The following is a 16,128-nucleotide window of genomic DNA, read 5'->3' on the forward strand; positions in this document are numbered from 1 at the left end:
GTCTCAAAAGCTCTCCCACAGTCTGCTCCATCTCTATCTTATTTCCCACAACTCCCCAGTTTCCACAGCTCAGTTAGGCTGGTCTTACAGCTATGCCCACCATTATCTAATTTCATTGTCTTTGCTTTTTTTGTTTAATCATGCATCCATTCATTCAACAAAGCATGGCTAATCTTACACTATGCTGATAATTTCATTATTATCTTTGCTCATTCATTCATTCATTCATTCATTCATTCATCTAGCCAGTAAATATTTACTGAGCCCCTGCCCCAGGTGCTCAGATCACTGCCCTGACCCAGAATGCTCTCTTCACCTACCACCTCTCTAAATCTTATCTTTTTTTTGTTTTTGTTTTTCTGTGACAGAGTCTCACTCTGTTGCCCAGGCTGGAGTGCAGTGGCACAATCTTGGCTCACGGCAACCTCTGCCTCCTGGGTTCAGGCGATTCTTCTGCCTCAGCCTCCTGAGCAGCTGGGATTACAGGCATGCGCCATGACGCCTGGCTACTTTTTGTACTTTTAGTAGAGATGGGGTTTCACCATGTTGGCTAGGCTGGTCTCGAACTCCTGACCTCAAGTGATCCACCTGCCTCGGCCTCCCAAAGTGCTGGGATTACAGGCGTGAGCCACCGTGCCTGGCCAATCCTATCTTTCAAGGCTCTGCTCCAGACCCTTCCTTCCATGTATCCCACCTTAGCCAATGCAGCTGGCATGGCCCCTCTTTCCGTGAACGCTGCAGGCATGGAAGGACATGACATAGTTTAGCATTCAATTTCACAGCAGCCTGGCAAGGTCTCACACTGTCTTATCTTCCCATCAGAAATCGGATGCCTGACCAAGCCAGGGCACATGCTCCTTCTGTATCCATCAGTCTTGAGTGTACATTAGGCATCCAAGAAACATTCTTTCATCCAATTGTTCAGAGAACAAATGTGGTCTAATAAAAATACAATGGTTTAAAAATGGCCCTTTAAAAAATATTATGAATCTAGGTTCTCTTTCTTTGCCCTGGAATTCACCTAAAGTTTATGATAGTCTTGTGAGGTAGGTATTATTATCTCTATTTTACAGATAAGGCAGAGACTCAAAGAAGGTGAGTAACTTGGCCAAGTTCACAAAATGGATAAATCTCAGAACACATGCTGCCAACGACTGCACCACGTTGCCTCCACAGTCCTTGGACAGTTCTCCCGAATGAACAAATATTGAAAATTTATTGTAACTTCTGTGACTAATGGACTTTCACAGCAAATATGCTTGGCCAGGACCTTGTACCCTGACATTTTTCTTTTATTTCCAGGAATGGAAACCCACACTGCTGTTGTGAAGAAACCTGATGAAACTCTAGCAACTTCTACATCTGGCCTGCTGCTTAATCCTGAGACCTGAGGTCAAAATCATAGAAAAGAGCCACGTGAGATGCATTCCCTGGCCTCATCTCTGTTCTTGGATGCTGTCAGCAACACTCCCTGAGTTTTTACCCACATAATAACACTTTCCTCAGCATGGATGTGGAGGTGGGGGTGAGGAATGTTCTATTTTTCCTTCAATGGTTACGCCCTCACCCTACCAACTCAGTAAAAGTGGAGTGGTCAGGGACCTTACTGAGAATGTGTCCTAGCATCTTTTCTTCCCCAGCACAGCCTCCATATGACCCAGCTGCCATGAGAAGCTTGCCTGCCTTCTAAGGGAATTACTCCTGCCTTCCACTCCATCCTCACCTTGCCCTGCCCAGATTAGAGGCACAGAGGCATGTACCACAGGCCTGAAAAACCGTCCAGCCAAAAAGCCTGACTGTCTTGATGAGTCCTATCAGGGTGTAGTTATGGACGTGCCTGTTTCTGCTCTTCCCTCTGCATTAGTGCTCTGCAAAGGGTGGCTCTTACCCTCAGATGGTCCAAAGATAGTTTGGGGTGTGCATGGATGACCTTCACTCTTCAGAGGCGAACAGACAATGGTGCTCTTCTCCAACAGCCTCTGAAGGACACCACCTACTACCTGGTTCTGAGATGTTTGCTGCCCCAGAGTCTCCCACCTGCTTCTTCCTCCCCCTCAGTCCTCCCTTTTATAGCCTCTCAGCCTCCCTTCTCTTAATGCTCTTAGCACCCTTTCCTGGGTCTCTATTTACCCTGCCCTCCCTTCCAGCAACCCCTACCCAAACCACTGCGTACTTCTACTCTCTTTCCAATCCCTCCTCCCTTCCCAGCACTTTCGCCCTCCATTGAATCCCTCAAGCCTCATTCTAGCCCAACTCCTCCCCTCACCCTCTATCCCTGCCCTCCTCAGATCTGCCAAACACCTCAGGCCTGGCTGCCTCTGTCCTGTTCCTACCAACCTCCTGACCATGCTTCTGTGCTCCTTGGGACCTGGGCTCACATTTTCAATCTCTTCTCTCCTATTAGTACAGCTCTGTCTAGAGCCATGATTCTTCTCTACCTTTCACAGCTGTCTTCTTTCCCACTTACATGAGTTTCTTTTTTTAAGTATGAAAATAAAAAAGTGCCACTTAAACACAATGATTAAGTCATAATAAACAGTACAAGTTGTACTTGAATGTGAGACATATCACCCATACACGTTTGATCTTCAAGGACCACATCTCAATCTGCCCATGGCCCACTGCCTGACACTAAAAGATGCTCACGAGAAGTTGACTATAAACTAACTTCTTGGTCTAAGATCCTACACTCTGAGAGGGAAGGTTTCAATACATATGAAACCTTCTTGGCAGTGCAGGGATGAAGACAGTAAAACTGAAATGAAAGTCAGCAAGTAGTGAAGGTGTGAAATAGGCAGTGACTCTCACACTGAGACCTCCAGGGGATGTTAAATTGTCATTTCGAAGCTGATGGTCTATCTGGGAAGCCTAGAGAATAACAAAAGTTGTAGGCATATATTAGAGTGGTGCAAAAGTAATTGCTGTTTTTGCCATTTTAAAAAAAATGGCCATAAAAAAAAAAGAGGCTATAATTAAAAAACCACAATTACTTTTGCACCAACCTAATAGCAAGCAAGGGGAGGAATCTGGAGAGAAAATCAATTTCTAAAATGAAAAATAAAAATTTTTTTGCAAGTAGGACTTGCAAGCTCGTTCTAGACCTTGCTCTGGGAGCTTTTCGGTAACGTCTCTTCCTGTTGGAATAGAAGAAGAAAACCTTCAGGACAGAAGGTTCTGTCCCCCTTCCCCCTCCTGATGTGAATGAAGTCTCATTACACTCTATAAAGTACTGGCGGGACTACTTGTTGCAAGGTTTATGGGGAAAAGTAGCCAGAGAGCAATCCAGTTATCAGCCTCAGCCCCATTCCTCTCGGGTACAGCTCGGGAAGTAAGCCCCCAAACCTAGTTGGGTCTGGACCAACAAGACACGAGGAGGTAGCAGCTCACAGCCGACCCCTCATGCCACGCACTGAGCAGGGTCCCGCATGGACGCTGATCTTGCCTCCCAAGGCGCCTGAACTAGTGGAGTTGGGGTATCAGGTGGAGTCTCGGAGAACCAATCCAACCTGAGGGGGACGCCTGTGGGAGTTCCAAGTATCCAGCGCAGCTGGGAGGCCCACGTTGGGAAGTCAGAGGCCGATCTCGCGTCCCTACGGCGCCGACTGCAACAGAGCGCTTCCGGCGGCGCTTGGAGGCCGAGCAGTTGGGGGCGGGGCTCGTGCTGTGACGCCAGCCTCGCCTCGCCCCGCCCCGCGCGCGTTGCCAGGGTGATCAGGTGACTCCCGGTGCGCGGCGCTGGGGGCGGTCGTGACGTCAGACGCCCGGCTGCTCCTTACTTGCTCTGACAGGTGCGGCAAGTCTACTGCGGGCTGGTCCGGGCTCCTTAGGTCCAGACCCGATCGTTATCCAGTCGGTTCGTGGAGAGGAGAGGTGAGGTGCGGCAGACCTGGCCCGACCCAGCTGGGACCAGGGCGGGGATCAGGCGCGGATAGGGCGCGTCCCGGGATGTGCGCGTCCCCGGGCTCCCCGGGGAGCGCCCTGAGACCTGCCGGGCACCCGGGCTGGCCGGGCTCAGGCAGGGGTTCGCGCAGCCCCTGGGGAGGGGCAGGGAGGCAGGGAAGCGGCTGCCGCCAGCTGGATCCCTCCCGGCGCCCCGCGGCTACTCTGGGGCTTCTGGTCGCCGCGCCAGGCGTCCCGGCGGTGGACTCACAGAGTCTCCGCGTCGCTGCGGTTCTCGTCTCACAAGGAGTCGGCGGGCTCGGAGCGGGGCTCGCCACACCCCGTCCCGGGGGACGTCCGCGGGAGGCTTCTGGATTTCCTCGCCTTGGGCTGCGATTTCTGAGGCGCTGCTCTGCGTATTCCGAGCTGGGCCAGCCGGGGGCAGGGGGCAGGGGGCAGGTCGCGAGTCCCGCGGGTGGGAGCGGAGTGGAAGTAACTAGTGACTGGAAGTAACTAGGGAACGCGAAGCTGGCGCTCGGAGGCCGGGGTGTTCAGAGAAGGCGTTGCGGGGGAAAGGAATCCGGCTGCTGTTGAGAGCCGTGGATTGGGATCTGAGCGGACCTGTTGGAGGAAGTGAAATCTGAGCGGGATTCTGACGGGTGGAAACTAATCTCCCGGTAGCAGTGGAGGTTGCAGCGGGGAGAGAAGGAGGGGAGGACCCCTGGGGAAGGAGACCATGAGGAAAAACGATTTGGGGACTGACTGGACCGTCTGCTGGGCTGTTTTTGGGGAAAAAAAGTTAGGAGAATTAGGTTAGGAAGGATTAGGAAAGAACCCTTGAGTGCCCACCTGAGAGGCACTGTGTGCTGTGGGGAGCCATTGAAACGTTGGCTAGATGGGGGTAGGGGGAACACTGAGGAAGTTGGTGTGAGGGGAACACTGAGGAAACTGGTGTGACATTCCGGCAAAAAGGTGACAACACTCTTCTCCGATGGGATTCCTCAAACCCTGCTTATGAAATACTTGTAACTGACAAGGGTAGGGGCTCAGGCAGCCAGGTGCCTTTTCCAGCCGTTGTTGGCAAATTTTTAGAAATTTAACAAAAAATAATTGTACATATTTATAGATTTATACAGTATGATACATGTAAACTTTGTGGAGTAACCATGTTAGCAGATTTTTTTTTAATTCCTTTTTATGAAAGAAAGGACCCACCCAAGGGCAGCTCATTTTCGAGTATCTCATTTGACTGGATTTAATGACTGGTTGAGAGCTATGCCCCCCTCAGTATGCAGCAAGATTATAGCGTCCACACTTTGCCCTTCAGAGTTTTCAGTGTCTTGCAAACACCTCGTATCCCCCTAGGGTGAAATCCAAACCCCAAATGACTGGTAAGAGATTTAATAGGGGGAAGTTATTAAAGGAAAACCAGCATCCAAAACATTCATATGGGGCACTGGGTTAGCTGAAAGGAGTCCCATACTATTTGTTGATTGTAGATCAAAGATCTCTAGTCCTGGCCTGGCGCGGTGGCTCACGCCTGTAATCCCAGCACTTTGGGAGGCCGAGGTGGGCGGATCACGAGGTCAGGAGATCGAGACCATCCTGACTAACACGGTGAAACCCCGTCTCTACTAAAAATACAAAAAATAAGCCGGGCGTGGTGGCGGGCGCCTGTAGTCCCAGCTACGCGGGAGGCTGAGGCAGGAGAATGGCGTGAACCCGGGAGGTGGAGCTTGCAGTGAGCGGAGGCTGAGCCACTGCACTCCAGCCTGGGCGACAGAGCGAGACTCCATCTCAAAAAAAAAAAAAAAAAAAAAAAAAAAAAAAAAAAAAAACTCTAGTCCTTTCCTACCAGCTTTGAGTTTCTCAGTTTAAGGCTGCGTAAGTGTTAGTTGGCTATTTTGTCTTAATTTCCTGAGCAACAGGAAAAATATATTTTGGTTATATGAAGAGGAATGCTTTGGTAATTTATGATTTTTCCCAGCCCTGAAATTTATTGGTGCTATGACCAAAAAATACACAGCTGTCTATTTTATTTTATTTATTTGTTTATTTTTGAGACAGAGTCTTGCTCTGTTGCCCAGGCTGGAGTGCAATGTCGAGATCTTGGCTCACTGCAACCTTTGCCTCCTGGGTTCAAGAGCTGTCTATTTTATATTGAAACTTACCAACATCTGTTTTCTAGGAGGTAGTGAAATTTATTTTGTATTTCTTTGACTCCAGAAAACAGAATTGGACCTCCAGGGGTCCTGTACAGTGAAAGGCAGGTTTGGGAATTGTGAAGGAAGGTGGCCGCAGCTGGTTTGTGCGTAAATATAGAAACCAGTGCAACACTCAAAGCAGGGCAAATCCAGGGTGAGACCTGGGGAAATGGGACTTCCAGTCAAATCAGTGAAGTCATTCTCTGTAAAAGAAGCCCCAAAATGTGTAAAAGGCCAGAGTAGTTTTTTCCCCGTGTTCCTGTTGAGTGGTAGAGATTATGATAGTGATTTTTAAGGGGCTTTGCAGGAGCCTGTTAATATTAAGAATCGCTGGAAATCAGATGTCTTGGCCTCATTAAAAAATTTAGAAAAGTAACTATTTTCCAGATCTCTTTGATACTATTTGAAGTGGCCAACTAATTATGGTTCCTTTGGAAAGAAACAGTCCACCCCCTCCTTTCCCAAACAAAATAACTATGTGCTGTCAGGGCAGTTAAGTAGGCCAAAAGTTTTTGGAAATTTTCTGCTTTCATTCACCCCAGCCACCCCCACAAGTTTTCTCATTGATAGAGAACTTAAGACTTTACTGTCAGGAAAAAAATGTTAGTGTGTTTCCCTAAATACAAGCTATAATAAACAACAGGGCTGGCCTTTAATAGAAATGCTCTTTCTTAAGGGGAACTGGGCTGAGGTGAAAGGCAAGGCTGGGGTATGGGCTGGAGCATTTTGAGCTCACCTTTTGTCAACTAAGGCCTTGAGCAGGGCACTCCTTTCTTGGCATGGAAACTTTCTTTGACCTTGAATGCTGGTCAGTACCTCCTCACAGAGGTACCGAGGAGAATTAATGAGAGGCTTATATGAAATTTGAGCTCCTCCAAAGCAGAATATTTTAATTCTTGGATGAATGGTATATTTTGATATGTGATAAAAGTTTTTTAAAAGAGTTTGACGTTCTAAATTTTTGGAAAAGCCTTATTCAAGGCCTTCTTCTTCTTCTTCTTCTTCTTCTTCTTCTTTTTTTTTCCCAGAAACAGGGCTTGCTATGTTGCCCAGGTTGGTCTCTAACTCCTGGGTTCAAGTGATCCTCCCACCTCAACGCTGTGAGTAGCTGGGACTACAGGCAACCATGCCTGGCTATCTAAGGCCTTTTTGCTGATTTGGTTTTTAAAATTTTTTTGAGACAGGGTCTGGCTCTGTTGCCTGGGCTGGAGTGCAGTGGTGTGATCTCAGCTTACTGCAACCTCTGCCTCCTGGGCTCAAGCCATCCTCCCGACTCAGTCTCCTGAGTAGCTGGGACTACAGGCCTGCACCACCACACCTAGCTAATTTTTTGTGTTTTTTGTAGAGATGGAGTTTTGCCATGTTGCCCAGGCTCCGCTCAAACTCCTAGGCTCAAGCGATCTGCCTGCCTCAGCCTCCCAAAGTGCTGAGATTACAGGCATGAGCCACCATGCCTGGACTTTTTGCTGGTTTTTTGTTTGGTTTGGTTTGTTTTTTTCCTGGTGCTTTATGGGCTTGGTTACTAATCAGCCTGTAATCGAGATCTGAGGCCTGGTGCTGTAATCCTAGCACTTTGGGAGGCTGAGGCAAGAGGATCGCTTGAGCCCAGGAGTTCAAGACCAGCCTGAGCAATACAGGGAGACCCCATTGCTACAAAAAATTTTTAAAAATTAGCTGGGCATGTGGTATGTGCCTGTAATCCTAGCTACTCAGGAGGCTGAGGTGGGAGGATCGCTGGAGCCCAGGAGTTTGAGGCTGCGATGAACTATGATCATGCCACCACACTCCAGCCTGGAAGACAGAATGAGACCTTGTTGCTTAAAAAAAAAAAAATGGCTGGGCACGGTCGCCCACACCTGTAATCTCAGCACTTTGGGAGGCCGAGGTGGGTGGATTGCTTGAGGCCAGGAGTTCGAGACCAGCCTGGCCAACATGGTGAAACCCTGTCTCTACTAAAATTACAAAAACTAGCTGAACATGGTGGCATACGCCTGTAATCCCAGCTAAGTCGGGAGGCTGAGGCACAAGAATTGCTTGAACCCAGGAGGCAGAGGTTGCAATGAGCCAAGATCGTACCACTGCACTCCAGCCTGGGAGACAGAGGGAGACTCTGTCTCAAAAATAAAAATCTGGAAGCCTGAGGCTAACTAAATTCCTGCTTTTATTTCATATATCAATAGTAAAGCTCGGATTGTTCACTCTCTTTTTTTTTCTTTCTTTTCTTTTTCTTTTGAGACAGAGTCTTGCTCTGTCTCCTCTGTCTCCCAGGCCAGAGTGCAAAGGCACGATCTCAGCTCACTGCAACCTCTGCCTCCCAGGTTCAAACGATTCTCCTGCCTCGGTCTCCTGAGTAGGTGGGACTATAGGTATGCACTACCACGCCCGGCTAACTTTTTGTATTTTTAGTAGAGACGGGGGTTTCACCACATTGGCCAGGCTGGTCTCGAACTCCTGACCTCAGGTGATCCACCCACCTCAGCCTCCCAAAGTGCTGGGATTACAGACGTGAGTCATCGTGCCCAGCCTCACTCTCTTTTTTCTTTTATCCTCTGTTAACCTGGTCTTGGCTTTTTTTGGAGTGCCTGGAGTAAACCGGTAACAGAAGGCTATGGGACTGGCAGCCTATGACCCTGGAGTAAACCAGTAACAGAAGACTATGGGACTGGCAGCCTATGACCCAGCATCTTTTTTAACAGCAAGAGTATTATCAGAAAGTGTGACAGCCCTCAAAGGAGTTAGCTATTAAGCTGGTCAGAGACAAAAGGGAATAAGATTCCTCGCTAAATTGGATGAGGAGTGAAATGGTCATCTTTTAAAATTTCCCTCACCTGTGTCAGACCACCAGTCCTGTCACTCAATCTAGTAGGATTCAAGTGCTTGCTGATGTGCCCAGGGACACTACGTACTGAACTACAACATCCATCTTTTAGACTTCTGACATTTGTTGGCCAGGTCAAGCTCTCTGTCATGAGGGAAATTCTGACAGAAAAGGCTTTCTGTTTTCTGTAGGCTTAGCCGAGTGCCATGTTTCAGGCTTCCAAGCTCCTCATGCTTGGCCAAGGCTACTAATTGGCTTGGCTATAAAATGGAAGTCAGCAATTAAACAGCAGTAGTATAAAGCAAGGGAATTGAACATAAGCTGACCCTCCCACTTTACAACCAAAAAGGTTCACACCATTTTGGGCACTACACAAAGGAATCTTCAAAAGGAAGTGAGCTTGGAATGATTCCTTTATAGCTTTTAGAAGATGTATGTGGAATATTATTATTGATTTAGTCCTCAAAGCCAGATCTTGGAAACTGGGTAGGTCCTCACATCTAAAGCAAAGGAGACAAATGGTTTGAATCCAGTCTCCGTGGGCAGCAAGCTTGTGGTATGACTTTGCCAAAACAACAGATGATTTATATTTTTCTAAACTCTTTTCATTAAATGGTTTAAGGGAGAATATTGATGGTCATGGTGTGAGAAGGGTTTGATCTACCTGAATTTACTCACTGAAGAGTAAATGCCTTATTCAGAGGTGCCTATCACTAGTTTCCTGATTATTTGTACTAAAGAATCATTAGCCAGTCTCAAGAGCACTGGCTCAGAAAACATCATAACTGAAAACTAGCTAGGCATGCTTCTTATTCAGAGAAAAGTAGGGATGGGAAACAGTTGAACTACAAAGACATTTAGGGAGAGGAAGACCTGGGAAATGGTGCTAGACTTCTGCCACGTTAAACATTTAATGCTGCACGCAGTACTTTACCGGTCAGCTTTCAGTTGCAGAATCTTAGGCAGAATCAGTTGGGGAGAAAGTGTGTGAAGAGGGGGACATTTGTAAGAATGTGGCTATTCTGTGAGCCCTTATTGCTAAGTCGAATACTTAGTGCTTTCCTGCTGCCACTAGCTTCCTGGACACTCCAGACTTTGCCCTTCCGCCTCTTCCCTACTAACAGCCTTTCCTCCCCAACACCACCCTCTCTAAAGCCAATCTAATCTTTGATCACAGTTTCTGCACCCTTCTGGCTCTGCTAACTTTGTTGAACTAATTTTTGGTGGCCTTTAATGTCTGGTGGTGGCTGTGTGAGAAACTAGTGAGGGATAATTGTATTTATTTACTGATTATTATTTTGCTTTAGGGACAATCTGCCAGACTGGAGTGCATGGCATGATCATAGCTCAGTGCAGGCTCAAACTCCTGGGCTCAAATGATCTTCCCACCTCAGTCTCCTGAGTAGCTAGGACTACAGGCACATGCCACTGTGCCTGGTTAATTTTTTATTTATATTTCGTAGAGATGGGGGTCTCACTATGTTGCCCAGGCTGGTCTCAAACTCCTGAGCTCAAGCAATCCTGCTGCATGAGCCACTGCACCTGCAAGAGCCACGGGGGCCACTGCCACTGCAAGATAGCAGGACCCCCGTCTGTATTTTTTGCTATGTTGACTAGGCCATTCTTAAAGTCCTAGCCTCAAGGGATCCTCCTGCCTTAGCTTCCGAAAGTGCTGGGATCACAGGCGTGTGACACCACCTTCAGCCGGGTAGTTTTATTTAAAGGGAGGGTCTTGAAAGTGGAAACCCTAGTGTTTTCCACACTTCATTTGTGTTCCCCTGCATGATTTTTGTCTTATCTTTATGTCATCTGTACTGTTGTTTAACATTTTTCTTAAAGTCAACCCATTTTTTAAAACCCTAAAATTTGTTTAAAAGGGAAACGATATCATTGCCTTAAACTGATAACTACTATATCACCTGTCACAAATAGAAGGTATAAATTATTGAAGTTGTTTGTCCATGTTCCCCAAGTTCCACATATCCCACCTGGGGCAATACGCCTTTACCCAAAGATATGACTCACTAATAGTGAGTTTTTCAGGCAGCAGTAGATGGGTGGTAGGATGGTTTGGAGTAGGCAGGCCTTCAGAGAGGGCCCCTTGAAGCCTATCTTTTCCTAAAACTTGTGTGGCTCTACGATACTAGGAAGGCCACAGAATGAAGAATCTAGGAGGTAACAAGAGGTAAATGCAATGTGAAACCACTGATGTTTTGATCTGAAGTTTGCCAAAAAGAGGCCTGAGTGGTGGTGAGGCTGTATACTATATTAAATTCTAGGCCCTCTGCCAGGGGTGTGGCTTCATTGATGCTGTGTTACATTGTTCTTTCTGTGCCAGTGTGCTCTTAGAAAACTCAGATGCTCCTGGGAAACGCAGATCTTTCTTGGGGGGCAGGAGGGATGCTATTTTTTTTTTTAACTCATCAATAACCCAAACTACTTTGAGTTCCTTTCACATATAGAGAACTGTTTGTGGATGTTGCTAATGATAGAAATTGAAGTTAACATCTAGAATTTTTTTCCCCCAATCTTCATTGTCCGTAAAGCCTATTCCTTTAAGAATCCTATGCAAACAGAAGAAAGCGGGAGGGTGAGCTGCCCTGGGTGGTATGGTCTCTTAGGGTGCAGCACATGATAGGCACGAGTGGTACTTCCTGGTTTGATGTGAAATTCACTGTTGTCCATTAAGAGCCACCCCGCAGTGCTGACTGAGCTGCTGCTCCCTCAGAGGGTCAGGAGAGCGTGCTTTCATGATGGAGCAAAGCCAGGCTGGCTTGGTATTCATCAGGAACCAGGAGCGCTTAGTTAAATTGCCAGCACGTTAAGCTGTAGGGGCCTCTTTCTAAACCATCAAGATTTCAACTTTCCCACAAAGCCTAATCTAATACTCTGGGAGGAAGCAGGCAGAGCCTGTCTTTCAGGGGCTGGGCTGGCAGGGGACCTGGCCTGGGAAGTGGCCTTATCAGGCTTGTTGGGAGGGATGGACCTGTCCCTTTCTAGTGTATCCTCTCAACTTGGCAGGGGGCAGAGTTCTTCCCTTTTCTCTCTCTCCATGCCCTAACCTCTCCTTTCAATTCCCCAACTCACTTTCTGTGTTCACAGCTTTCTTCCCTTTTCCTTTCCCTTCTGTTCAATGCTGCCCTCTCTTTTGAGCCTCTCTCTTGCTAGGCCCCATTTTCTCTCCATTCTCACTTTGAGGGTTGACTATTTGAAGTTCCAATTATAATGCTGTCCTATATGTCCCAGTGACTAGATGTAATTCAGAGATCCCTACCCTATTTTTCTGAGGAGAAGCCAATCTTCATTTCTCTACTGGCTTTCAGATAGCAGTGTTGGTGGGGTACTGACCAGAGTCCCTGAACTGAGTGGTTGGGTGAGGCTGGATGTGCTCCTCCCCCATATGGGGGTCCCAGCAGTATGGGGAAGGTATTATAATCAGGGTTTGCTGACAATGCCAGGATCCATTAGACAAGGGGCTGAGGCTCACCTGTGGAGACCCTTCCATAAGCTGAATGCAGAGGGGAGTACTGCATCCAGGCAGTCCTCTGGCTTTTGCAGAGGACCATACATGATGAATGAAGGCTGGAGAAGGAGCCCTTGGGTGAGGTTGGCCTGGAACCCACAGGACTATTTGCAACTGTGGATCCTGCCCTGAAGCTGGGTTTTCCCAGGTGGCAACTGGACCAAATTGTCTTCCCATGTGGTTAGATGGATTGTTGGAAGCATCTAGGAGCATGGCTTTCCTGCTCAATGAGTTAAAAAATTGATTATTTTCTTGTAAAAGCCATGTGGCTACTTTACCTAAAGATGATTAGCAAGGGTTTTAACTTTCATTGTTAAATATAACATATGTATAAAAAAGTATGTATAATATAAATGTACAGTTTAATCAATAATTGTATTCATTAGTGTAACTGTGTGATCTATTCAGGTTTAGAAATAGAAGTTTATTTTTAAACCCAAATGGTGTAATAGAATGCACTGTGTTGCAATTTGCTTTTTTCCCACCATGTTGGTGCTTTTTCATATCAGCACAGGTAGTTCTAACTTATTCTTCTGAAGGATCATATAGCAGCAGTTCCATGGATTGGAAATACCATGGTTTATTTAACCATCCCATATTGATGAACATTATATTTAATATATATGCATGTGTATAAAGTTGGTTTTTTTTTTTTTTGGCATACCGGCTGGCACTAGTATATACCTGTAAGATAAATTCCTAAAGGTAGAATTGCTCGTTCAAAGGATAGGGTGTTTTTATTTATTTATTTGGGGTTTTACTTAAAAATATGTCTTTACTGAAGAGTTTATAAGAAAAAAGGATAGACCCACTGTAAAAAGAAAAGCTGTCCCCTCTAAACATTAGGGAGGAATGGGACACCAATACCTGGTGGCTAAGGATAGGTCATTTTAGTTGTTGATATTTTCAGGTAGTAATGTCTTTTTTCCCAGGAATGTTTATAAATGTTATATCTTACAGAGCACCAAGCCCTGAATCCAACCAGAGGTTCTTTACAGAAAGCTTTAGGGAGAAAGATTTTAGCAGATGATATGTTATCCTCTGTTGAAGGGAACTTCTCTGGATTCCCTCAGAAAGTCTGTAAGTCTGGAAGAATGCTAAAATGTACCTACGAAGTTTAATATTGGAGGGAGACAAGATTGACTATAGTCACATTTTCAAATAATTCTGAACTGTGGATAATTAATGTAGGTATGGTATGACTTTTCAGAATTTGCGGTTCCTAATCTATCAGGACAAGTTGAGAATACTTACATCTTTGTGTTATATTAATGTTGGGGATAGCGGCTTAAAGCAATTATCTGAATGGCATTAGCAAACTACATTACTAAATAGTTTGTAGATTTTTAGCTTCATATGAACGCAGTTATAAAAGCAGTGTGTGGTTTTTATATCAAATATTTTTTGTGAGAAAGGAAAATAAGATAGTCTCTGAACCTCTTCATCACACTAGGCCAGGGCCTTCAGAGATAGATGATCCATTGTTAGTTTTTGCCTTCCATGTGCACTTTGATGCCCTTGTTCAGTGAAAGGTCCCATATCTGAGCCGTGTGTCATTTTGTACTCCACAGAGGGGCTATTCTGAAGCCACAGCCAAAATGTTGATACAAAGGATATGTTCTAATACTTATTCATTCATTGACTATATGAGAATAGCTCAGGGCCTGGTAAAACTCTGTGGCAAACAAGAGATATTGAATGAGGTAGGGGATGGCTAATGATATTTGGGAGGTTGAGGCCAGAATCAGTATTTGGACAATAATGGAGTAATACTGCAGGTTGTCTTCCTCCAGTCTGTCCCTAAAAGAAGAACAATTTAGGAAATGGCAATACCCAGCAATGTGTTTAAAATGCTGAGCAAGTCGTAAAAAGAAATATCTTGTCCATGTCATGCTAACTATCAGAGGTCTCCTGGTGTTGCACTGTTACTGGGAGCACTGCTACCATCTTTAAAAATGTAAATCCCTGCTATTGCTATCCCCCTGGGGCTCCTGTGTTAAAGTTTCCATATCAGGAGCAAGTTCTTCCTAGGAGAAGGCCTACAGTTCTGGAATGCCTATTGTTGTGATTTTGGCCTTGGGTTTAAGATTTGAGACCATCATTTCTTACCTCTGCTCACTGTACATTCACAAGTATGTGTGGTATGGCTCTCCCAATTGGGGAGTCATTTGGGCTTCTACTTGTACTTCAGTTTTAGTAACTTGTGTAACACTTTGAGGTAACTGCCTTCTGGACCTCCCAAAGTAAGTTTTGTCTATTCTGTCAAACTACCTTCACCATATCCTTAAAATTTGGAAAACTTCCAGCATATTCCATCTGATGCAATAGCAGACAAGTGGAAATGATAATTTTATTTGTATTAATAGCAGTACTGAAGGGGAGGAGCAAGCCAGCTATAGTTCTTTACCTCTTATCCCCAGCTCTAGGCCTGATTTGTAGTAGGTACTTAATACATGAGAAATAAGTGAATTATTAAGTTTGTCAATAGTATTCAACAAACATAAAGTTACATGAATCATTTTAAAAGAAATAAAGAATAACGATAGAAAAGGAAGATGCAGCAAACCTAGAAGTCTGCCCTTAGCAAGGCTGTTTATGAGCTGACCCTTTGGCCTCATCCCGTGAAGTGTGCTTCAGCCATTAGAACCTAGTCAGTTCCTCAAATGTGCTCTGCTTTTTCTCTGAAACATCTCACAGATTGTTGCCTCTGCAGAGTATGAAATTTGGAGTAATACGAATTTCTGTTTATGCTTAGTCATGTGATCATCACTTCTCTTAGAATCTTTCTGTGACTTCCCTGAGCAATTAGTTGTCTCTACTTTGAGCTTACAGTACGCTCTGCTTTTTCTATCTTAGCTTGGTTTTGTGATTGCTGATGTTATTGTCTGTCTCTCTCATACCCTGAATAGGAACTGTCTCTTGCTTACCATTATCTCAGCAGCGCCTGGAACCCAGTAGTACTGGGTTATAGTTGATGCTCCTATAAGTATTTATGGATGAACAAATGACTGAGTGAATGGAATAAACTAATATGTCATTGCCAAAATTTGATGAAAACTCTAAACCAGAGATGATACGGCAGCATAAAACTCAGTAATTCTAGGCCAGGTGTGGTGGCTTACACCTGTAATCCCAGCACTTTGGGAGGCTGAGGTGGGCAGATTGCCTGAGGTCAGGAGTTCAAGACCAGCCTGGCCAACATGGTGAAACCCCATCTCTACTAAAAATACAAAAATTAGCCAGGCATGGTGGTGCACGCCTGTAATCCCAGCTGCCCTGGAGGCTGAGGCAGGAGAATTGCTTGAACCTGGAAGGCAGAGGTTGTAGTGAGCCAAGATGGCGCCACTGCCCTCCAGCCTGGGCGACAAAGTGAAACTCTATCTCAAACAAACAAACAAACAAACAAACACCTCAGTAATTCTAAAGCTTTTTTTTTTTTTTACCTGAACAAACCGCACCCAAAATTATAGATGTGAGAGTCAAGACATATTGAGGGACTTAGAATGTAAAGTGGTCTATTTACAAAGGTCTTGTTAAAAAAACAGCTAATGGGGAGTTAAAAAAAAAAAAAGACACTGAGGTCTCTAGGGTAAGATCTGCTCTCATAGTTTTTGTTTGTTTGTTTTGTTTTGTTTTTGAGATAAGGTCTTGCACGGTCTTCCAGGTTTGAGTGCCGTGGTGTGATCACGGCTCACCTCAGCTTC

The 16,128-nt window shown here is 45.6% G+C and overlaps 1 protein-coding gene across 5 annotated transcripts in view; it reads left to right on the top strand.

The window, feature by feature from the left end:
- CYSTM1 (cysteine rich transmembrane module containing 1) overlaps positions 1-16,128 on the top strand; it is an 85,661-nt gene that overhangs the window by 13,043 nt on the left and 56,490 nt on the right. For 2 of the 5 annotated variants that reach the window (XR_009213815.1, XR_009213814.1), the window contains one exon: positions 1,303-1,525. Coding sequence is in view for 2 of the 5 variants with exons in the window: in XM_058439904.1 (XP_058295887.1) it covers positions 13,456-13,504 (49 nt within the window). In the remaining 3 variants the exon portion in view is untranslated. Of the gene's footprint in view, positions 1-1,302; positions 1,526-4,272; positions 4,557-13,422; positions 13,505-16,128 lie in introns of those variants that run through there. The other 3 variants (XR_009213816.1, XM_058439904.1, XM_058439903.1) reach the window with 3 other exon arrangements.

Source organism: Hylobates moloch, unplaced genomic scaffold (assembly GCF_009828535.3).
Source record: "Hylobates moloch isolate HMO894 unplaced genomic scaffold, HMol_V3 SCAFFOLD_6, whole genome shotgun sequence".
Lineage (NCBI taxonomy): Eukaryota > Metazoa > Chordata > Mammalia > Primates > Hylobatidae > Hylobates > Hylobates moloch.